The following is a 24,023-nucleotide window of genomic DNA, read 5'->3' on the forward strand; positions in this document are numbered from 1 at the left end:
GATCGCCAGGTTGAGCTGTTGCGGATCTGGGTGCTGAATGTCGCCATGGCTCTGCGTCAAGAGTCTGGGTGTGAGGTGCAGCCTTTGATGCGGTACCACAGTAAGTTCTAGAAACGTGGTGTACCATGGTTGGCGTGCCCACGTTGGAGCAACCAGGATGAGCGTCATCGAGTGTTGCTTTAGCTTTCGTGCCACCAGCGGTATTAGAGGTGCTGGGAGAAAAGCGTACGCAAATTTGCCTGACCAGTTCATCCATATCGCATTGCCCTGCGACTGTGGGTGCGGGAACCTGGCGGCAAAGCTTTGGCGTTTTCCCTTGTGGCGAACAGGTCTATCTCTGAATGACCCCACTGCTGGAAGTTTGGGCGGAGTACTGATGGATGTAGCTCCCACTCGTGCATTTGGTGGCTGTACCTGCTGAGCAGATCTGCCATCTGATTGTCCTTGCCTGGGAGGTGTTCCGCCATGAGGAAGATGTTCCTTTGAATGGCCCACTTCCACATGCTCTGAGCCAGATGAGACAACTGTGGAGAGTGTGTACCTCCCTGCTTCTGAATGTAGTACATGGCCGTCATGTTGTCCGTCCGGATCAACATGACCTTGTTGCACAGATGTACCTTGAATGGCTTCATTGCCATGAAGATTGCCATCAGCTCTAGGTGGTTGATGTGCATCTTCTTTTGCTGCGTTGTCCATAGTCCCTGCACTGTGTAGTGGAGTACATGAGCTCCCCAACCCTGGAGAGATTCGTCCGTCGTTAGGATGATCTGTGGCACAGGCTCCTGGAACTGTCGGCCCTTGCAAAGGTTGTGTGGATTCCACCAATGCAGAGAGTTGTATGCACGACCGGTCACCAACACTAGGTCTTTTAACTGTCCGTGAGCCTGATTCCACTGACGTGCTAAGCACTCTTGAAGCGGACGCATATGTAGTCTCGCGTGCGGGACTATGAAGATGCAGGAGGCCATCATGCCGATCAACTGCATGAACACTCGCGCTGGAAGCGAGTGTTGCGGTCTGAATTTCTGTATCAGCAATTGAATGCTGTTGATCCTCACTGAATTCGGCTGCGCTGTGGCCGCCAGAGTGTTTATTGTCGCGCCTAGATACTGTCGCATATGGGCGGGCTGAAGGTGTGACTTTGGATAATTCAGTGAGAATCCCAGATCGTGAAGAAGGTGAATGGTGTGGGACATGTTGGCAGCGCACTGCTGGGCCGACTTTGCTTGGACAAGCCAGTCGTCCAAATAAGGGTACACGTGCACGTTTTGTCTCCTGAGGTGCGCAGCCACCGTCGCCAGGCACTTTGTGAACACCCTGGGCGCTGTGGTCACTCCGAAAGGGGGGACTTTGAATTGGTAATGCTGATTCTGAATGGTGAATCTGAGGTATTTTCTGTGTGACGGATGTAGTGGAATGTGAAAATATGCATCCTTTAGATCTAACGTTGCGAGGAAATCCCCCTGATTGAGCAACGGAAGAACCTGCTGCAGTGTGAGCATATGAAAGTGTTCTGACAGAATGTACTGGTTTAGGGGTCTGAGGTCCAGTATGGGTCTGAGGGACCCGTCTTTGTTTGGGATCAAGAAGTACAGGGAGTACACTCCTGTGCCTCTTTGTTCCACTGGTACAAGCTCGATTGCCCCTTTTTGCAGCATGACGAGCACCTCTTGCTGCATTAAGTGCAAATGCTCTGTGGACATAGGACGGTGTCTTGGGGGTATGTTGGGTGGAGTGGATGTTAACACCAGACAATAACCGTACTGGATAAGCTTTCTGACCCACCTGTCAGTGGTGATGGATTTCCAGACTGGCAGGAACTGTTGGAGTCTCCCCCGACCGGTGTGGCATGGTCTGGGGGCAGTGACAAGGAGTCACTGTTTGTTGGCGGCAGAGGATCGGGAGCTGTTGTTTCCACGACCTCTGCCTTTGGCGCGGTTTCCGCGATAGCCACCTCTACTTTGTTTGTTGTATGAGGTTTGTGCGCCAATCTTAGTGTACTGTGTTTGCTGGACAGCTGGCCTCTGGAAACACCTCTATTGCTTGAGCGACGAAAAGAACTACCCCATAACTGCTGGGACTGGAGAGCCCCCATAGACTTTGCAGTCTCTGTGTCTTTTTTTATTTTTTCTAGGTTGGTGTCCACCTCAGGTCCAAATAAGTGATCAGGGTTTACAGGCTGATTGAGGATGGTGGTTTGTATCTCCGGCTTGAACCCGGAGATCCTGAGCCAGGCTTGACGTCGCAACATCACACTGGTGTTAATGGCCCTGGCCGCGGTGTCTGCTGCGTCCAGTGCACACTTAATAGAAGCATTTGAGATGAGTTTCCCTTCTTGTATGAGCATCTCTGCTGCCTCTTTATATTCATCTGGCAAGTGTTGTAACAGGGTCTCAAGTGTATCGTAATGTGCCCTGTCATATCTGGCCAAGAGTGCCTGAGTGTTTGAAATGCGCCAGATTTTGGCTGCTTGAGCGGCCACCCTTATCCCTGATGCTTCTAGCACCTTAGATTCCTTGTCAGGGGGAGGAGCATCACCAGTAGTTTGTGAGTTTGCCCTCTTCCGGGCATTGGAAACTACTAAAGAGTCCAACGGCAACTGGCCCTTGATGTCGGTAGGGTCCCCAGGCGCTGGCTTGTACTTTTTTTCAATTCTGGGGTTTCTAACCCTGGCCCTTGTGGGTTCCTTAAAAATGTCTGCAGCATGTTTTAAGACACCCTTTAGCATAGGCAGAGTCTTTACGGTCTTCTCAGAGGTGGAAAAGGTGTCAAACAGAAAATCAACCTCAATAGGGTCAGCATGGAGCTGGACGTCATGATTTTTGGCTGCCCTCTCAATAAGCGCATTAAATGCCGCTGAGTCCTCAGTAGGTGATGTTTTGACATTATACACTTGAGTGTCTGGGGCAGTTTGTGGATCCCCAGGGTCCGCAGCATCTGCCCATGTGTCATGTTGATCTTCAGGATCAGTGTCGGCAGGGTAGTTGTACTCATCATAGTCACCTTCCCCAGCCTCCACATCTGAGCAAGTGGGCGAGATTGGAGCAGTGTCTTGTCCACGTGGAGCTATTAGTTCAACAAGAACGGGTGAATCCGTGGAATCCTTCTTTTTCTTTAAAGGAATTGTGTAGGACTCCATAGGCTGTGCTGGTGTGATCTTTCGCTTGTAAATCGAAAGTTTACCGGTGTCGGCGTCGATGAATTGTTCCGACTGCTCCTCCAGCAGGGGTGGTCGATGCTTTGTGCCCACAACTGCAGAGGTAGTCTTCGGCCCCGTGGACACCTTCATGGATGCTTCGACAACCTTCTTTGGCGCGAACGCCTTCGGCGCCACTTTCGGCGGCAGCGTAAACTGAAGAGGCGCTGTCGACGTTTGCGGTTTGGTGGCAGGCTTCGGCCCGGAAGTATCCTTCGGATCGACAGCGGAAGCTTTGTCCTTAATGCGGTTCAATGATTCCGACACCTGCTTTGTGAAGGAGGCAGACGGCTGCGTCGACTCGACAGGTGCCTTCGAGCCACCACCAGGTGCGGACTGGAGGGTTGTAGTACTTTTGGCCTTGTCCGGCCGACGCGCAGGATCGACAACTTTTGTAGCTCCGAGTCCTTTGTCTGTGTCGACGGCCCTCGGCGCCGAAGTCTTCGGGTCTACGACCTTGACAAGTGCTTTCGGTGTCCCAGTCTTCGGCTCGACGCCCTTTAGCGACTTCACCGGTTCGACAACATTTTTTGGCTTTGTCTGCACCGACAGGTCTGAAGACGTGGAGCCGACCAAGGCGACACGCGCTTTCGGTTTCGCCGGCGCCTCTAGCACTTTCGGTTTTGTAGACACCGAAGCCTTCTCATTTGGTTTCGATTTGACCAATGGTGGCTCTCTCGAAGTGTCCGTAGCCGGGCCCGGAGGCGAGACTGTGGAACATGGTGCAAGATCTTGGGTAAGGCCATGTGGCGATCCCTCGACCTGAGCCGTAGATATTGTTTGAACGGGGCATAGCTCCTCGCTTGAGCTATCTTCCATGGCCCCATAGGCCCCATCGTCGTCTCCTACCTCGTCGACGATTTCTTCTGCATCGAGCATTTCTGCGTCTGCGTCGTAGTTTGAGTCGATCTCCGTCGCTGGATTGGAAATCGGCTCTTGATCTTCCTGCTAGTCTGCCTCTTCTCCCTCGGTATCGAAAATGTTCACCGGGTCAGGTGCCGTCTGCTGGGCCTCCTGGTGCGCTACGTGCCGAAGTCGAATCGTCTTCTTGGAGCGGAAACGAGAACAAGCCATACAGTTGGCTTGATCGTGATCTGGCGACAGGCACTTGTTGCACACCGGGTGGACGTCGTTGTGGGGATACTTCGAGTTGCACACGGGGCACCTCTTGAACGGGCTCCGTTCCATGATGGTCCGTTGAATAAGGCCTGTTGCGTCGACTGGGCCTCGAGCACTGAAGAGTCACGCGACTCCTCTGGATGTTCGACTCGGGAACTGAGCTGGAACAGAACTGGGCACCGATCGGAAGACAATACCGACAATATAGGAAAGTCCTTTGGGCCAAAAAGAAAGTTTCTATTGATTCCGAACTTGAGTGATCAAATATGCATCCGAACCCAATAGCGGAAAAAAACAATCTGGGGATGGAGTCGATGCCCATGCGCACTGTAGTCCAGGGGAGGAGCCACCTATCTCATGATACTTCGAAGACTCTTCCAGGACAACAATGTGCAATCATCCGGACCCAACACTAGGCGGCGATCTATGCTATAGATATGAATTCAGCAGCCCACATGCCTCGAACATCGCTTTACGGGTGAGTAAGCGCAAAGGACAACTGTGTATTGGTTTAAAAGGGGTACACATAATAAACGTGAGAAATCGATTTAAGCCCTACAGTGGTATCACAAAGGACTTGGGTGGAATGGTGTTGTAAACTGTGGACTAAAATGCATTAAAAACAGTAATTGGAATAAGGATGGTTGATTCGGCAAACGTATAAAAGTGTAAAAGGGTAACCCTTAACTCTACCAAGGCTAAAAACAAAGCAAAGGATGACACATCCAACTGTTTTGCCTGCAACGAGTCCAACTTCCTAGGCACGGTTCAAATCCACAGACGTGTCCGAGGGTCTGGAATACACAGAATTGGTTGATTAACATTGCTATCTTGAGAGGAAGGTCAGAGGATAAACTGTCACCATTCAATGCCCATACTTAAAGGTGCAGGTTGCACAGGCTTGAATGCAGGACCCTACCCTGCTGATGCAACATCAGGAACTTCCCAAGTGGCAACCTGACCGGAGAATCGATACCCAAGCCCAGAAGCTCCAGGTACCACACACTACTAGCCCAACTTGGGCACACTGGAATGACTTGGGCCCTGTTGTTCCTGATCATCTTCAGATCTCAGGGCAGGATAGGCGATGGTGGAAGGGCATACAGGAATCCAGTGATCCACTCTGGACAGACAGAGTCTCAGAGAGAGTACCTTGTTGGGAACTCCAGGAAGCAAAAGTACTGAAAGTGCGTGTTCTCTGCAGATCGAGCTCCCCATTGTCTTTGTGATCCACTAAGTGCTGCCAACTGAGTTAGTCTGTCCAGGCATTCAACGATCCCATCAGGTGGTGTACGAGGCTTCCCGCGCCTTCACTGTGGAATCCCTGAAGCATCAGAGACCACTAAGAAACCAGCAGGTAAGACTGTTTCCTGAGCGAGCCCAGCAACATTAGGGTAGTACTTGAAAGAGAGATGAGATATGTAAACGGCTAATAAGTTTTCTCTGACCTATATGGTACTCTGCTTATCACTATACATGGTAACCACTAGGATCCTCTTGAGTTGGCCAGAGAGCGAGACGGAATTGACCCGTACATACCAGGTAGACTCTGTGCTCAGATTAATAAAACTACAGGTATGTTCTTAGATAAATTGGAAGGATAAAAATTAACAATAGTAAGTTTATCATTTAGAACAAACCAGTTCCTTCATTCTTTCCCCATTCTCCCGTGAGGTTCTGCGAAACCTTCCAAACAATGGTCACATCTTTTTGAACTATTCCTCCAGTACGTGAATAGTGACATATAATTGCAAAAAACAGCAAACTACTCGCAAAAGCTAAAATAGGTAGGCTCTTTACAATCTTCTAGAACTTATAATAAAGTTAGGAGCCACGTGTATGCATCTCTTTAATCAGTGTATACCCCCTATTTAGGAAAGAAAATCGACCGAATTTCAGTTTATTATTGCAATATATACAAGATACAGACTTGGACACCAATAGACCAGCTGTCAGTCTCGCTAGGGTAAGCATCTCCCAAATGAATAATTTTGATGCCACCACGAGTTCCAACATAAAGAAATATAGTGGTCTAAAAATCACACTAGGATGTTACTATGTGGCTTTCCATGAAGTCTGTGATTGAGTATAGGACTCCCTCGAGAATTACATTTGTCTACCAATAGAAAATTGCCTATGTAATGTATTACTCCAGGAGGCTAATTCCGATTGAGCACATGATATTTTTACCTTATTTCTTGCTTAGCCATAGGATGAATTATGACCTTTTTTGTATATACAGTGTAGTGGATTTATCATCTACATCATGTTATAGATTGTTGGAACATAGAGATTAACAACAGCCTACTTTTTCAATAAATGTCAGTTCTATGTTAATTTGACTGAAGAAATAGGTTTGAGAAAGGGAAGTAAACCATGTATTTATGTCCCTATAGTGCATTACCATGTATAGATATACCAGAATATTACTTTACTGTAATTGTGTGTATATATATTTTAGGGAGATTCAACTAATTCCCTATCACGACAGATATAAAGAAAGTCTTGATAAAGGTGGTTTTCATCCGTTTATTCCACCGAAACGCGTCAACGCCATCCCTGGTACAATTCAAGACTCCAGCATCGATGGTCGATTCACAGATTCGATAGTAACATAAGATCGATGAAACCATAAAGGAGTCCGAATGTACAAATTGTATTCAACAATTTTATGTTTTACACTTCTGTCTTTCATTTCAATTGTGCAGGTCATAATTGATGATTATGTATTCATGTTTTTTTATTAGCTTATTAGATTAGCTAGTCAGAATAATTGGTTTTAATGTTATATCTTTGCATTTATAATAAATGACTTTTTAACTGCTATACGTTTGTGTTATGTATGTATGAACCATCTTCTCAGAATAGTGCATTGATAAAATCCTGTTTGTAACTCATCTCAAGGGAATCTCTTCATATTTCGGGTGTACCACCAGAGACATCCCCTGAAGATTCAACTTGCTCCAGAGGTGGAAAGCCTCTAGGCACAGGACTCTACATTCTGGACCCCACCCGCTAGGCTTGTTGTAGCATATGGCAGGGGTGTTGTCCTTGAGATCCCTGCAACAACTCTTGACAGAGGGGAAGAAGGCCTTCAATGCTGGGGGGTCTCTGCTGGAGACCAGTCTCGACTGATCTCCAGCTCTCCCAGATGACCTTCCCAACCCAGCAGCATTGCAATCGTCACCACAACTCTGTGGAGCAGGGAAAGGGGTCTGCCACTGATCTAATTGAGGTTGACCAGCCACAACGGCAGGTCTTTTGTATTGTCCTCCTACCTTGGATGGAATTGGAGAACATTCCCTTGATGCTGGTCCCACTGAGACTTTAGGTTCCACTGCAAAGCATGCATGCGCTACGTATCAAGGTCGGCAAGAGGCTAGTAGGCCCAAACAGCTCAAAAAGATCCTCAAGGAGACCCATGTCACATTGTAATCATAGACCAAATATCCCGAACTTGTTGATCTGGAGGAAAAGCTAAAAAGTGCACCGTATCCAGGATATCTCTAAAGAAGGGGAGTGTCTCAAAAGGAGGCAGTTGCAACTTTGGCAGGTTGGTTGAGGTTGTCCGTGACGAACTGTGCCAAATCAGCCTTTAACAACCAGTTATCGAGGTTGAGGAAAGACTGGTACTCCTGAAAGTGCATGTTGCCCTACATGAACCGCAGGTAATCTGTGCCTGCAGGAGGGAACTATGGAAAAATAGGTGTCCTTCAGGACCAACACTGGGTTCAAGGAAGAGAGAACATGGGCAGGGTGAGCATTTTGCATTTGTCCTTGCAGACAAAGACATTGAGAGGACAATACCTAGGACTGACCTAGGAAAGATGGAGACCTCTGTCCTTTTTTGGCTCACGGACGGAGTGGGAAAAAACACAGTCTCTACTTCTGAGGCTGATTCCCTCCACTCCTTTAATCAAATGAGGATGTACTTCCTGGCATAAAACGGTTATGTGATTCTCGGAGACGTGGTCTCAAGTAGGTGCAGTGGATTAGAACAGAATGACAGGGCACTGCCCCATTGGACAACCGTCACCGTCAGGACCCACTTGTTAGATCTTTGATGTACTTTGTTGCCACCCCTGCAGAAATGGCTGATCCTGCCTTCTAGTAGGTAGCTGTGTGATGGTAAAGGCAAAAAAAAAGTGCTTGGAGGATGTGGCCGGAGGAGCAAAACATTGGAATGAACGCTGCCCATTGCGGCAAGGTCGTAGTCTGCTATGTCCACATCCGTGACTTCAAAGAGGATAGGAAGCTTGATGTGCACGCGTGGAAGCCCGACGCTGCCAATGTGCCAAACAACATATTCCTGATAAGAACAACATTTTTGGGGGGTGGTGGGGTAGAGGAAAATTTACTGACTGCAGCTTGACAAGCTGTATAGTCCACTGGCCTCCTGTAGCTCCCTATACCAGTTATCATGTGATGGCAGGTTTCGGTGAAGGTGCAGATGCAAACACCGAACCCATAAAAATAAAAAATAAAAGACTCAAAGGGCACTGACTGAGGCCGATGGCGGTAACATGAGTAAGTGTTCCTGCGGAATCTAGTGGCCCAGAGGAGCCAAAGCGTGGCTATGATGCACAGCACGGAATCATAGAAGACCTGCTTGGACGTTGCCGATGGGCCCAGGAGCTTCAAGGAAGAGAGAGACCTGAGGCATGGGGATGCCATTGCGCCTTCTTTGGAGATCAAGAGTGGCAGGAAGGGTCCGAGACCAGCGGGTTTCTGCGACTTGCCTGAAGACTTTGCAGAGAGGAACAAATGCCTCAGGAACGACATCAGAAGAACACCATCACCGGGACCGCTGTAGAGCCTTTCAGGATTTAGAGACGCACAGCTTTACCACAGTCGTCAGAGGCCTTAGAGATGTGTGAAGAAATGAGACAGAGGCAGTGGGTATCTGTTACTTACATCAGTTTGTGACTGCCGCTACAAGGCTTGAATCCTCTCATTTTAGGGATTGACATCCCCGGCACAAAGGGAAATGTTTTAGAGCGAAAAAAAAAAATTCTTCACTACGCATAAGGAGCACACGTCGGCGTGCATGAGGGGAGCTTATATGTGGCTTGGTTTGTCACTTCTGAACAGGAATGGCAGTGGAGTTGCACAGTGCCACTTAGCGCGCAGGAGCACTGCTTTCTAGGTGTTCTGACCCAGTGTGGTGTCTGGGCGAAATTCACAAGGTGAGGAATCAGCAGTTAGAAGTATCCACCAGAAAAGTTGCGTGGAAATTTGATGGACATTTAAAAAACACAGAGTGAAAAAAAAACGCTTTTAAAAAGGACTGTTTCTGAAGAGCTAGAAAGCCAAATAAGGCAAAAATTTCAGGTGCCATCAATTCACAGACTGGGTAATTGTACTAAATGACAGCACTGCATTCCGCAACACCGAAGTAACTTGCTGTCTTAAAGTGATCATGTCACCTTAATGAGGGTGGTGCGTCTGATCCAATTCCTTTCTTTTTTCCCTTTTCAAACTAACAATTAAAAAAGAAAAAGACGGCCGCCACCAGTTTTTTTTGGGGGGGGGGGGGGGGAATTTTGTTCTTTTTCATGTTATTCGCGGGGAGTTCTACATCTGGGATTATTTAATTGGGGGGAGCACCTTCCCCGCTGGTTGACAGAGATTAGACCTGTGGCAAAAGAAAGACTGGTTGAAGGTATATTTTCACCTTAAGGATAAGCTTATTCTTTGCCTGTATACTTTTGGAATCTGTACTTGTTCTTCTAGATCCTTTTCATTTTTGGGATCAGGCTGGGATATGCGTCTAGTAGTATGTATCTACCCTGGACTCTTCAAACTGCTATGCTGTGTACGCAAACTGAACTGTCTCGTAGTATAAGTAAAATGCCAATAAATATACGTTTGACCCAAAAAAGAAAAAGACAAAGTTTCATTTTTCTATACAGTTACATTATTGCAAAAAATAAATAAATAAACACCAACGTTTCCTTTAAAAAGGCACTTGTTTGAAATATTTTTGGAAAAAACAGGTCAATGGAACAAACATTTTCTGGATTACTTACACAGGCAAATGAAAACTAATGCTTATAAGTATCAATGAAGACTTTACACAGAAGAACCAAGAAATCAACAGTACCAGTACTACTTAATAACCGGCAGCCCTGGCTATTGAAATATAATAGTTATTAAAGACAGTCATAAGTTCCTGACCTCCGGCTGATCAAAATAAAAATAGATTATTCAAGAAGTCATAAGCCAAAGCGCCTCACAAATTTTATCAACTTAACAATTGAAAATGAAATATGGAAATAATTTGAAACTTACTTGGCATTTGAAAGGTCTCTCCGTTGAATGGACATGTTTCACGTGACAACTTAGGTGATCTGGCCTGTAAAGAGAAGAAAACAAATCCAAGTTCACTACATAGCCAAACAAAGCTACTCAAAGAACAAAGAGTAAAAAGAAAACAATAGCTACTAAGTCAAACGAGACAAAGAAATTCGAAGCAGAAAACCCTGTGCATTATATTTCAAATGTACATTAGTGTTTAAAAAGCCGTCAGGATCATACAAACGCCAGCAAATTCTTTTCATAGCAGTCATCCTCACATGGAGCAATCTTTCTTTATGAAAGTCTCCCTAGTTGGAAAGTAGTACAAATTTGAAACCCAAAGAACACTAAAACCCCTGTTATAAGGGTGCTTTCAAGGTTTACAGCAAAATCGACTTAAATGAAAGGGGGACAAAAACGTATCTCATGTTTTGGATGCTAATGACAAGGGTAACTCGTCATGGAGTGCCCATTCATTTCAATGGAAATTACATTGAAGAGCAGCAAGAAGCTTAGCATCCACTTGGATGCTAAGCTTCTTGCTGCTCTTCAATGTAATTTCCATTGAAATGAATGGGCACTCCATGACGAGTTACCCTTGTCATTAGCATCCAAGTGGTCACAATGTATATATTTTCCTTCTTATACCAAAGCCAGTAAGCTCACCCGAGATTCTAAGGAAAGCAACAGTACTTGTTTTTTTCATGTTGGTTTAGTTTCTGCTGACACTATGTAGTAGTGACCACACATCAAATCAATCTATACATTACCTGGAGAAGCCTTTTCCACAAACACTGCAGGTGTAGGGTTTGGTGATCCCTCCCTCATGCGATCTTACATGGTACGTCATACGGTCCTTCCTCTTGAAACGTTGGTTACAAACAGGACATTCAAAGGGCTTTTCGTCAGAGTGGGACAACTTGTGCCGGTTGAGGTGGTAGACATCACGGAATGCCTTCCCACACATCTCGCAGGGGTGATTCTTCTTCACAGGCTTACTGGGCTTTTTGGGAGTAGGAATTGGCGGCATGACTGGGGTACTTATGATGCCAGTACTACTACTAGCATTTGTAGACGAAGACGATGTAGTGACTGTTGACAGTATTCCAGCGATTGTGGAGACCAATGAAGTTCTGTTGTTGTCACCAGCAATGGTCGAGATGAGGGGCACAACAGTTGTTGGAGGTTTCTTCGGCCGAGACACCAATTTTATCCCTGTGTGGCAGGATTCATGGCGCCTCAGGTGGTAACTGTCCCTGAAAGCTTTACTGCAGTAGGTGCACACAAAAGAAGTTTTGGGCTTTTCCTTTTTCACCACAACGGTCTCCTTCACAGGCTCTGGTGTTGGCTGGGGTTTCTGAGTAGTTATTGGTATAGGGAGCATGGGCTTCTGGTCAGGTGGCTCAACAGGAGTGCCCAGGAGGGGTAGTAAGCTATTCTGTGATGTCTGTTGATGGTGATGATGGTGGTGATGATGGTGTGAGGCTTCATGAGCCTAAAAAGAGACAGTTAGATTTAGAAAATGCAAACAGAATTACATTTGGGAAACTATTAAATGCTAAAAAAAATAAGGGAATCAACTCAGAATTGGGGTCAAAGAGGCCGTCCCGTCAATACAACAAATATTAACATTTTCTTAAGAATCCCACTTCATGTGGTGTTGGCTCAGATAAAACACTCCTGTCAACGCTTACCTAAAATGCTTACTGCTACAAAGAAGTACATAAAAACAATTCAGGGGAATAAAAAACAAAAACCAACTTGAATTAACTTGCCATCAGTTTTCTTCTTGGAACTTGCCACGAGATCTCTGGTTCTTGCTGGGTCTAATCATTGAGCCCACATTAAGGGATGAAAAGAAAACCATCTTAAATTAACTTGCCATCAGTTTTCTTTTTGGGTTTTACCAGACATACCTGGCTCTTTCAGGGTGTAAACAGTGAGCTCACATTCCTTGCAGACAGCCAGAAAAGCGACAAAGGCATGCTTTGTCTACAACTTACAAGTTAAAGACATAACCATCCCTGTGTGTATCCCAAGATTTCACTTTTACATAGGCAGCTGATATGAAGATTAACAGACACTGCCAATGTGGTCAAAAACCGTAGTGTGTGTATAAATAAATATATACATACATATTTTAATATATATATATATATATATATATATATATATATATATATATATACATACATATATATATATACACATATATACACACATATATATATACATACATACATATATACACACACACATACATACACTTCAATACTTACACTTGTCTGGCTGGGGAGAGCAAGGGAGATGGGGCTCACAAGATATCATTGTTTACAAAAGTGTGTTAAAAGAGCTCAAGCACACAAACAAAATATGCTATCGATAAAACACTAATAAACAATACAGGAAAGGTAGATCTCACACAGGTTTGATATTTAGCACTTTTGCTGGATAAACAGTTGCGAATTTCACTGCATAAATTTGGCACCATTTTTCATGCATTTATGATGGCAGCCATAACATGTGAAATGCAGCAGGGGGTATGTTGCAGAAGCACTGTACTTTTTATTTAAACATAGCTTTAACTATTCAACACAGTAAAAATTCAGATAAAATACAATTCAAATTTTCTAAGACCATATTACCTTTTTTCTATGCAATGATGTTCATATGACAATCCTAACTTTTTCAGTAATATGGACGAATACTACTGTCTTGGTTAATCAATAAAATATCACCTCTTCGCAAAGCGAATATTGCTTGCCCCAGCCAGGCAAATGTAACATAGTGACTCATTTAAGGTCTGCATTAAATATTGCATTTTGGGGAAGACCATTCCAAGGCGACATCCCCATTCCTTCAGTCAGGTTCCTACATTTCCTGTGTTGCGCCTTCTTTTATATTTCTTTTACCACAACCACTCTTCCCCTCACTGCTTAGAGCCTATCTTATAGTCGTGTAACATACAGTATTGTATGAAAATAGTTGCTGACCATTGGAAAGTGACACCAAACATTCTATACATAAACTTGTTTTCACATTCTCGCTATTCACAAAATTAACAAAAAAATAATCTGCCATTTACATGGCGTAAAACAAATAGCTGACATTGTATTAAAACCGAAACACCTGCTAAAGCCAATAGCAGCAGATGGGATTGATTATCTCAGAAGCAAAGGAAAAGCAGTTTTCCATGTTGAGGTGGCCAAAGAAGCAAACGGCAATGGAGTGTCTTTAGTGTCAAAAACACATGGTGCGTAACTGGAAGCACACAGTGTGGAATTTGGCTCATGAGGATACCAATTGGGGCAGAGCATCCCAGATATTTGAAGAGGGCCAGAGAGGGGTTGAATAGGATAGTCAGATATCCCCACTCGATAAAATAACAGAAAAAGCATTTGAAACAATTCACTAATGGAAGAATCGATATTAAAATAATAATAATAAATCATAATAATAAATCATAATAATAAATTGGAGAGTTCTACAATGGGCAAAAAAAACGGTTAACTAGTTAAAAAACAAGTAGAAAATTACACGGTAATACTCCAAACTTTAAACACGAATCTGGTGTAGAGCCACAGAGTACAGAAAGATCAGCTTACAGATAAATGCATTGTCCAAATTCTTGTTTTGCGGGACTTTTACTCAGCCCGATAAGCATGAAAAACGTAAAAAAATCATTAGAAAATGAACAAAAACAACCTGAACAGCAACGTTTAAAGGGTGGAATGTGTACACGCATGGTCCTAGTTTATTTTGATACGTTAACTTACCAATTACCTCACCCTAATTAAAACCAGTCACATTCCAGCAATCACATTCAAGCTCATTATATATGTATTAGGATGCATGATTGGTCATCACTCTATGGAGTCTTGGTGAACCCTTCAATATAATTTAACTGGCTCCAACATCCATGTCACTACTTCCCAAACTTCTACATTATCTGCTACTGCTCCCATCTCACAATTAATGGTGCATGGACTTGTTTCTACCAGCTGCTGGATTTGGTTCGACACAGCAGTTGCCTGGATGTTTTGTAAATGCAGTTTTCATTACCCGACTCACTTGCTAGCTCACTTGTTCTATCCAGACAGCCTGGCCCATTATGCAACAAGCTCTCCATCTTTCCCTTTGAAGGGCCCATAGCAGTTCTGCTAGGGTTAGCAGAACACACCAGATCATATCAGTGACTGCATGGCCAGTCTTTAAACAAAGCAGATTCAAGTCTAGCGGAGAGCTTTGCTCTCTGTACAGATTAGGGAAACGCTGGCATGGAATATCCAATGCCATCCTTCATATGTCCTTGCCTCTTATGAAGGGAAAAAAACATCTTATTTAGTCAATGTTTATGTAATGCAAGGTAGCGAGCAACTGAACGCGGTAGGGAGAGAAGGCGGCTGAGCCACAGTGGCCTAGAGGGAGCACAGTGAGGGCCGGCTCTGGTGAAAGAAGTGAAGTGGATTTGAAGCGGTAGTGGGTGCTCTCCCCCTGTGCACTGGGACTGGGCCCCCATGTGGTGGATTCCCCTATGCAGAAGTGGGGTTATACATGATTATTGCCCCCCCCCCCACCCCCAGATATAAGAACCACAGACAACACATTTTGAAAGCCTCTGCTGCTTACTTGGGGTCCCTCTTCACAGCCCTGCTCTTGGTGGTGAACTGCTGAGGCTTCGATTCCTCAGTCCGCCCCAAGGAGTACCGGAGCGGCATGTCTGGCTGCTGGTGCCCACATGGTCAACACGGGAGACCGGACGCTCATCTTAAGTAGTGAAATGTACACCGAATGGAGAGTGTGGAGGGGTGCTGATTAGCAGCAACTATCATCCTGCCGCTCTGGCTACACATCATAGGGAGCGAGATGCCGTGCTGCTAGACTGCTCCAGCTGCAACAGACCCGCTAGACCTCATATCGCAGGTAGAAAAGCTCACACGACCCAGAGACGCTGTCAACAACGCAGTGCCCTCAGTCTTACACAGGGTCACTGAGACGCAACCAAAGACCCCAGCACATCTAGAGAGAGGGGGGGATGGTGTCAAGGCGGTGTGATCCACGCAATCCCAGTGCCCTGGCCGGGGCAAAGTGCAACCCCAGAGGCCTTTTCTTAGGTGGATTCTGGATTTGGAAAGTGTCAAGACGTGATGATGCCCCCCCCCCTTTTATGGAATCCCTCCTTCCGTATACTAGTTGGCAGACACCTACATGCCCGCAGAATATGAAAGCATTCAAAGCATTCGAAACAAGGAAATAAGGACAGATATACAAAAGCAGTGGGCCCCCAGATTTGCAAAGACGAAAACACATCCCACATCCAGAATGCAATGCTCCTAAAAGCTATGCATGCCTCGAGGGAGATCCTAAATGGGAAAATAGATTAAGTCTGTTCAGAAGTCACCTTACTCCCACAAGACCTCAGTAAGAAGTAGAAGATGTGACGGGTGCTCTTCGGGAGGAAGTCACAGACCTGCTAAACACCCTGAAAGGGTGGCCTGGAGGGCAGACGCCGTCGAAACTGCACACAAAAGGAACAACCTACGTTTTATTAGTTTTCCGGAGAGAGAGAGTCAAGGGCTCGGACAATAGGGTATTTCTGGAACAATTGTTGAAACACTCCATCCCAACGGAACGGTTCTCCACATGCTTGGTGACGGAATGAATTCATAGAGCTTTAAATTCATTCAAGAATCTAATCCATATCCCCCTTATCAGTCAAGACACTCACATCACCAAAACAGTTGCGTCAGAGCTTCATTGTATGCTCCATGTATGCTCCATAACTGCAGATCTGCAATCAAACACAAACTGGAAATATCTGACACTATCACCCACCATATTCTCGACATGCTCTTTCTTACTGAGACCTAGTTTAATGACTCCTCTCACACTTCATTTGATCTTTTGATACCTACTATTATATCCTCAGAAACGACAGAACAGACAAGATAGGGGGAGGTGTTGCGATTATCTTCAGAAACTCCCTTCAAATCAAAGCCTTTCCCACCATCTTCTTTCGCACTTTTGAATGTCTTTCCCTAGAACTCCATGATCATCATGGCTCACCCTTCAGGTTCAATGCCATCTACCACCCTACCGGTAATTGCTCTTTCTTCATGGAGGAACTCATCAACCACATTAGTGACCAATATTCACAAAGCGACAAACAGATCTTCCTTGGTGATTTCAATCTCCACTGGGGCTCCATGGAAGACTGCTGCCAACAAGCTTGCAACCTTTCTCACAGCTAACTATCTTGTCCACCACTGCTCGGAAATTACACACGCCAAGGGCTCAATTCTGAACCTTGTTATTTCTAAATCAGATCAGCTTCCCATTGCTCCCCCCATCCGTGTAGACTGGTCAGACCATTTCCTCATTCCCTTCTGTTTTCACCTCTCGCACATTATAACTCTCGGCCAACATAAAAAAGACACTACTTGGTTCCGCAACACAAAAAAACATTGATCTTGGGACTCTGTGATTCTGCTATGCGTTCACTTCCTAGTCGACCCCAATACGGATGTCAACGATCTCACTCCCCATTGCCTCGAAATCGACAAGGTTGCTCCACTCCTAAGCAAAATGAAAGGACCCACCCCCTCAGCTCCTTGGTTTAATAAAGCTCTCTATGACGAAAGGAAAAATCTTAGAATCTTGGAGAAACATTGGAGACAATCTCCATCCACCTCCAACCTCTCTTCTACATTCAGCAACATCCAAATACCACAAGCATATCTTCCAGGAAAAAACTTCACATTTCAGATCCCTCCTCGATTCAGCTAAAAACAGACCCAAAAAACTTTTCGACCTCATCAAAAACCTAAATTGTTCTCCCCAAACCATCAAACCTGAGGATGCTTCGAAGAAAGCAACTGAGTTCGCCATATTCTTTGATCAAAAGGTAAAATCACTGGTGGAACAGGTCACCCACCCCAACCCCATTGAGGAGCAAAAATCCTTAGTCACTTGGCAGAACTTTGCCGCCATCTCGGAAGATGATCTCCTCAAATGCATCCTCGAAACCAAACTCTCCAACCATTCTTCTGACACCACACCCAGTGTCATCGCCATTGATTTCTATACCAACACTCTCTCCTATTGGACCAGGCTAGTTAATCTCTTCCTCAGTCAAGGATCCCTCCCAGTTGTCCTCAAAACAGGACAGGTTACCCGCCTTCTAAAAAATACCATCTGCAGATGCGAACGACCTCAATAACTTCCGCCCCATCACCAATCTCCCTTTTCTTTCAAAGATCACAGAAAAATGCGTTGCAAAATAACTTTCCCACGACATTATGGACAATACTCTCCTTGACATGTTCCAGCCTGGCTTCATTCAAAATTGCAGCACTGAAACAGCCCTGCTGCGAGTGATCAATGATGCGCTGCATAAACTCGATTCGGGGGAATCGTGTCTTCGAATTCTTCTTGACCTCTATGCAGCCTTTGACACTGTTAATCGCAACACCCTCCTTAACACTCTTCAACAGAGAATGGGCGTGGAAGGCACAGTACTCAAATGGTTTGCCTCATTCCGCTCGGACAGATCCCAAATGATCAATATTGCGAACAGTCTCTCGTCTCCACTGCTGGTTGGTCAAGGCATCCCTCAAAGTTCTATCCTTGCTCCCACTCTGTTTAATCTCTATCTGGAACCACCAGGGAACCTCCTAAGCAAATCTGGAATCCTCTACAATCTCTATGCGGATAACAACCAAAACTACCTCAAGGTGTCTTCCTCTCAAGATCTCTCACCACTCAACTCTACTCTCAACTCTATTCACAACTGGATGCTAGTTCATCAACTCATTCTCAATCCCTCCAAAATGGAATTCCTCCTCATATCTAGCTCTCTCCCTGCCTCCGGTTCAATCCTGGATGGATCAGTTGAATTTACTCAACAGCAAACCGGTCATTGTGGATTGCGCTAAATCCCTAGGTGTCATACTTGACAAGAGACTCAACCTAATCTCACACATCAACTCTATTGCCAAGAGTGCACGTTATCAGCTGCGCCTTTTATGGGGGATTCGTTGGATCTTCCCGGAGAATGACCTAAAAACCTTGGTCCAATCGCTAGTTCTCTCTAGACTAGATTTGTGTAATTCTCTTCTGACTGGCATTCCCAAATCTCACCTCTCCCCCCTCAAATCCGTCCTCCATTCAGCAGCTCGCTTCATTTCAAGGTCCAAACGAAGTGACCACATCACTCCTATCCTGTCTTCTCTCTGATGGCTTCCCATCGAGGCTAGAGCTGTTTACAAAATGGCGTGCATCACCCACAAAGCTTTGCACTCTTCCTCCCCTTGCTATCTGGCAAATAAACTGAAATTGTCTGGAGGCTCAAGACCTTCTCAGAATGCGGAAAAGTTCCTGCTTGAGCCCCCCTCCTACAAAAGGGAAAAATTGATGGCTCAATCGTTCTCAGGTAATGCGGTGAGAATCTGGAACTCGCTTCCTCCTTCGCTCCGTGCCATCACCTCCATCCAGATCTTCAAAGCGGACCTCAAATCTCTTCTATTCCAAAGACACTTTCAGAACTAATTCCTTCCTCCTCAGACCCCGCCAGGAAGTTCTTTAGTCATTGTAAATTTGTCATATATATTTATATTTATGTTTGCACATTCTGTGCTTGCTGTGTTTGATATTGTGTTCCTTTTGCCTGTATTGTTTGGATTCTATGGCTTCCTATTTTTGTTTGTTTCCATTTTTGTAACATTTCTCTCATGTAACGTAACTGGTTCTATTGTACAGTGCTCTGACGCCTTCGGGTAAAGTCCGCACTATATAAAAATGCAATAAATAAAAAAAAAAAATAAGCCACCCGTGGGCGCACCACCCCATCCCACTTAATGCCTGTTTCCTGAACTACCAAGTCCGGGACTTGCTCCTGCAGGAAGTGAGGAGCATGGGAGAAGTACGATATGCCCAACCTAAAATTATGGTCTTCGAGTACTCATGGGAAGTATAAAAATAATAATAACACCTTTGGCTCAGTTAAAGCTAAGCTCAGAGTGGTGAACATACAATATATGCCATTATTCCTAGCCAAGCTTAAAGTCATCTTTGAGGGAAAGACCACCTTCTTCCAGACGCCAGAAGAGTCATGGACCAGGGAAGAGGAGCGTTCACCCTACGACCAGACGGATCAACTTGAGATAGACATCCTGGAGGTAAGTAGCAGGGAACACGCCCAAAAACTCAGAGGACAGGCAGAAGGCACTGTGAGGCCACCGCAAGCAACAAGCAAAAGGGGAGTCCCCTTCCGACAAAGCAACATTTCTCAAAGCCCAGTCTGACGTCAGGCACAGAGAGTGGTACAGCCAGGCAAGTGCAAGGGAAAACACAAGAAAGACATCGGGAAGACATCACCACAGATATCGGACCATGATCATTCCATAGACTCAGAAATAAAACACCCATTGCTGGTAACCATAGCAAATACGGAAGCAGAACTACTCGCTCAAACAACTCCTGATCCTAATATAGACACGTCACAAGATGAGGGATAACTGAACTGAACTGAACTGAGGGGCCAGCAAGGTTCCAGAGGAGGTGAAGATGATGGACTGCTTTCCCGCGGTGTCCGTAACTGCAAGTGCGAAGTACTGTTTACCTAACTTTTTTTGTTGGTTTTTCCTCCCCCACAGGTTTCGCCTGAGGTGGGAGGATTCTTGAGTTCCAGGGGGGAATTTTGATGGAGGGGGCGGGCGACAGACCTTTCAGACTTACCTACAACACAGTTGTCATGTTGACGAGAAGTAACTGCATGGCGGTAGGGGAGAGTGAAATTTGGGGGGTGTGTGTAGTCAAGTTTAATGGTTGGGCAAGTTATTGGTGCATGTGGAATAGAAAAGCCTGACATATTGACACTGAAGCAGAGATTACCAAGACAGGGGGCAAGACAATATCACATCACTTAGATAAACAGGGCTGACATAGCAAATAAGGAGAAATACTTAATACTATCATAGAATGTCAACAAGCTGGGAAATAAGATTAAGCAAGGGCTAGTAGCCGCATACGTTGAGGTTGAAACCTGATTTCATGCTCATAAAGGAAATCCACCTACGGGGCTCCCACTGCGGGTTCCTAGGTAGGAGAGCTTACAAGACGCTCGCTCAAGCAGGATTCACAACAGGCTCCCACGGAATAGCAATACTGATCAGGAAAACGCCTTAGTTAAGGATAGAAAGTACATGGGTTGAACCGAATGCAGTGGTCTTTAAAACTTCTTAATGTTGCGCCCTGCCTGTAATAAAAAAATAAATCCTTCCCCCCTCACATTTTTTTACAATTATTCTGCTAAATTGCAAATGTTTAAATATGTCTAGGCATGTTTAAACACTGAAGTCAAGTTCTCTTACCTCTTTTGACACATATTCCAGTCAGAATACACATGACAAAAGTTGTTAGTGATGGCCCATTGCAAGGTGGCTTACTGCTGCTCATGTTTTTAACACTTAAAGCAGCATGCGTCTCTTGGTCAGAGACTGGGCCAGCATCACCTTCCCCCCCCCCCTGCAATCAGTTAAGGCCCCTTCCCAGGGAGACCCATCCCCAAGTTTGAAGACCAATGCCCTAATGGGACATATGTGGCAGTCAAGTGACTCGGGGGCAGAGATATAAGCCCGGCCAGTGTGTATGCACCCCCATAGCTATGGAAGCAAATGATGGACAAAATACCAGAGATACTATGGGAGGCTGTCTCCCAAACATAAAATATGGGGAGACTTTACCAACATAGTAGACCCAAGTTTAGACCGCGCTAGCCCGACTGAGTATTCGAGGGGAAACTTCTCTGGCAGGATTCGTAAAGATCCTGGGACTGTCAGATTGAAGGCACTGCAGCCACCCAATGGCTCGCACCTATTCATATTTCACAATGTATTCTCTAGGATAGACTACATCTTCGCCCCAACAAGGGAGGTGGAGTAAATACACGGGACAGAATATCTGGATTGGGGGTCTATCAGATCACTCACCACTGTGGCTTGCAATTGGGACACGCTTGCGAGTGAAAGTTTAATGCCTTGGAGCTGAGGGATGAGACTGCGGCCCAGGAGTTTAGAGTGGATGCAGAATTGTACTTTATTGAAAATAAAGAATCAGTGTCCTCAGCGGTTATATTATGTGAGGCCTACAAAACTGTTCTGAGAGATGGGGAGCACAACATCTTAGAACATAAAAAGAATAGGGAACCCAGAGACATTGAAACACTGGAGGCAAAACTAGTCAAGCTGGAGGTTAGCCTGAGGGAACAACACAGCAGACTCCATTGCGCACCATTGCGATCCTCCACGAAGAGTACCAAGCACTAGCACATCAAGAGCCGCAAACAAGGCCACAAATCTGCGTCTCTGTCACAGGTGACAAAGCTGGGAGACTGCTGGCATGGCTGGGCAAGACGGAGGCTGAGACGAGATGGATACACGCAATACAAAGTGAAGATGGCAGCACCTATGTCATTGCCGGTGAGAATGCAAATGAGTTTACCAGATACTGCACCACCTTTTATGGAGCTCGCTCCCCAGGCTATGCTCCCCAGATAGAGAGCTATTTTAAAGTAGTAAAAATCCTGACTCTGGCATGAGAGGAATGCCAGACATTGGAGGAGGTTGTAACTCTTGCCAAGGTTCTGATGTCTATTGGCGATCTAAAGTCTGGGAAAACCATGGGCCCTAATGGCATACCAGCAGAACTCTTCAAGAGAAAATCTAATTTACTGAGCCCATATCTGCTCAAATTATTCATGAAGGTAAAAGACAGTTGCACCCTCTCGCACGACCTCCAGAGGGGGACAATCGTGTGATACATAAACCAGGAAAGCCCACAGCAGGTTTTGGCTCTAACACCCGCTCTCTCTCTTGAACATAGAGACTAAAACTCTGGCCACGATCATAGCCAAGCAGCTTTTATTACTGCCCTAATTTGCTATGATCAATCGGGCTTCATGCCTAACAGGTCCACTAGATTCAACCTTCATAGGTTATCTAACTGGCTCTAAACCATACAGAGCCATGAAGACCACACCTGATGCTATCCCTGTATGCCGAGAAGGCTTTTTACACCGTCCTTTGCCATTTTAAAGACAAGTCCTGGAGAAATATGGTTTCAACCCAAAATTTCGGGCCTGAATAGCATTGTTATACAAGGACCCGGTGGCACGAGAGAGTAAATGGGGTAACAGTCTACAGAATTCCCTCCTGAAACGGGCGCTTGTCAGCGGTGCCCTCTGTCGCCGCTATTATTTGCCCTAATGCTGGAACCTCTGGAATGCATTAGTCTAACACAACCAGGTCACACAGGGTTCAAAGAATTAGCAGGTGCAAGGAGATGACCGAATCTCCCTGTACACCGACATTCTACAAACCCACAAATGAGGCCCCAGAACTCTTCCACATATTCAAAAATAATGGGAGACATATGGGCTATAGGATTAACTGTGATAATCTTGCCTATTGTCCGACATTACGACACTGGCTTGTGTGATGTCCTGGGATGGCTGCGCATAGATAGGGAGGGGTTCCGTTATCTAGGACATTACGTAGCCACAAACAAGGAAGATAGTATAGAACAAAATATTTGTGGGGTCCCAGCTGATTTCCACAAAGACGTAGAAAGATAGAGAAAGCTGTTGTTAACCATAATGGGCAGTGTCACAATGTTCAAGATGATGACACTACCCAAACTTCTACACAAACTCCAAAATACTTATTGTAAGATCCGAGGGAAAATTTTCACTAAGATAGAAGGGGAAGTCCGGACTCAAATCTTTAATGGGGACACCCAAGAGTTGCCAGAGTACATTGCAAAGGAATCCATATAACGGAGGCATCACCCTTCCGGATATGAAAGCACACTACTGAGCGGCTCACCAAATAGTAGTAAACGACTGGAGTTACACACCAGGAGATCATCCAACATATGTATTAGAGAGGACCTTATACCAATCTCGTACTCAAACACATTACCTTTATGGTGGTAAAGGGTTAAAGAAGAGGTTATTTGTAATCCAGGTGATCATAGAAGTCTGGAATGAGATGGAAAGGTGGATCAAGTGGCATTCGCGGATTAACCATACACGCCCTAGTGGGTGGGAACATGCCTGAAAGAGATAAGGAAGTTGAAGGGCATCAAGGTTGGGACACCCTTGTGATTTCCAAACTGGGAGATATCATAGAGAGGGATGCACGGATCCCCTTTAGCTCCCGCCAAAGAGGCCATCAACTCAACACAACATTACAAATACCTCCAACTTAACCACGCCTGGGAAGCGGAGACATTGCTTCCGTGAAATATACCAGAATATGAACCACTGGAGGGGCGACTGCTTATGGGGGAAATTGCAGAGAAGGCAATGTCTTGGACATATAAAACAATCACAAACAGGCCCGACTCCTTGACA

The 24,023-nt window shown here is 45.4% G+C and overlaps 1 protein-coding gene across 16 annotated transcripts in view; it reads right to left on the bottom strand.

The window, feature by feature from the left end:
• The window catches only part of VEZF1 (vascular endothelial zinc finger 1), a 305,190-nt gene that overhangs the window by 209,909 nt on the left and 71,258 nt on the right, over positions 1 to 24,023 (bottom strand). For 10 of the 16 annotated variants that reach the window (XM_078679753.1, XM_078679751.1, XM_078679755.1 and 7 more), the window contains 3 exons: positions 12,388 to 12,438; positions 11,383 to 12,107; positions 10,607 to 10,670 (listed from right to left, as the gene is read on the bottom strand). In XM_078679753.1, coding sequence (XP_078535879.1) covers positions 10,607 to 10,670; positions 11,383 to 12,107; positions 12,388 to 12,438 — 840 coding nt within the window. The remainder of the gene's footprint in view (positions 1 to 10,606; positions 10,671 to 11,382; positions 12,108 to 12,387; positions 12,439 to 24,023) is intronic. The other 6 variants (XM_078679758.1, XM_078679761.1, XM_078679756.1 and 3 more) reach the window with 1 other exon arrangement.

Source organism: Lissotriton helveticus, chromosome 3_1, assembly GCF_964261635.1.
Source record: "Lissotriton helveticus chromosome 3_1, aLisHel1.1, whole genome shotgun sequence".
Classification (NCBI taxonomy): domain Eukaryota; kingdom Metazoa; phylum Chordata; class Amphibia; order Caudata; family Salamandridae; genus Lissotriton; species Lissotriton helveticus.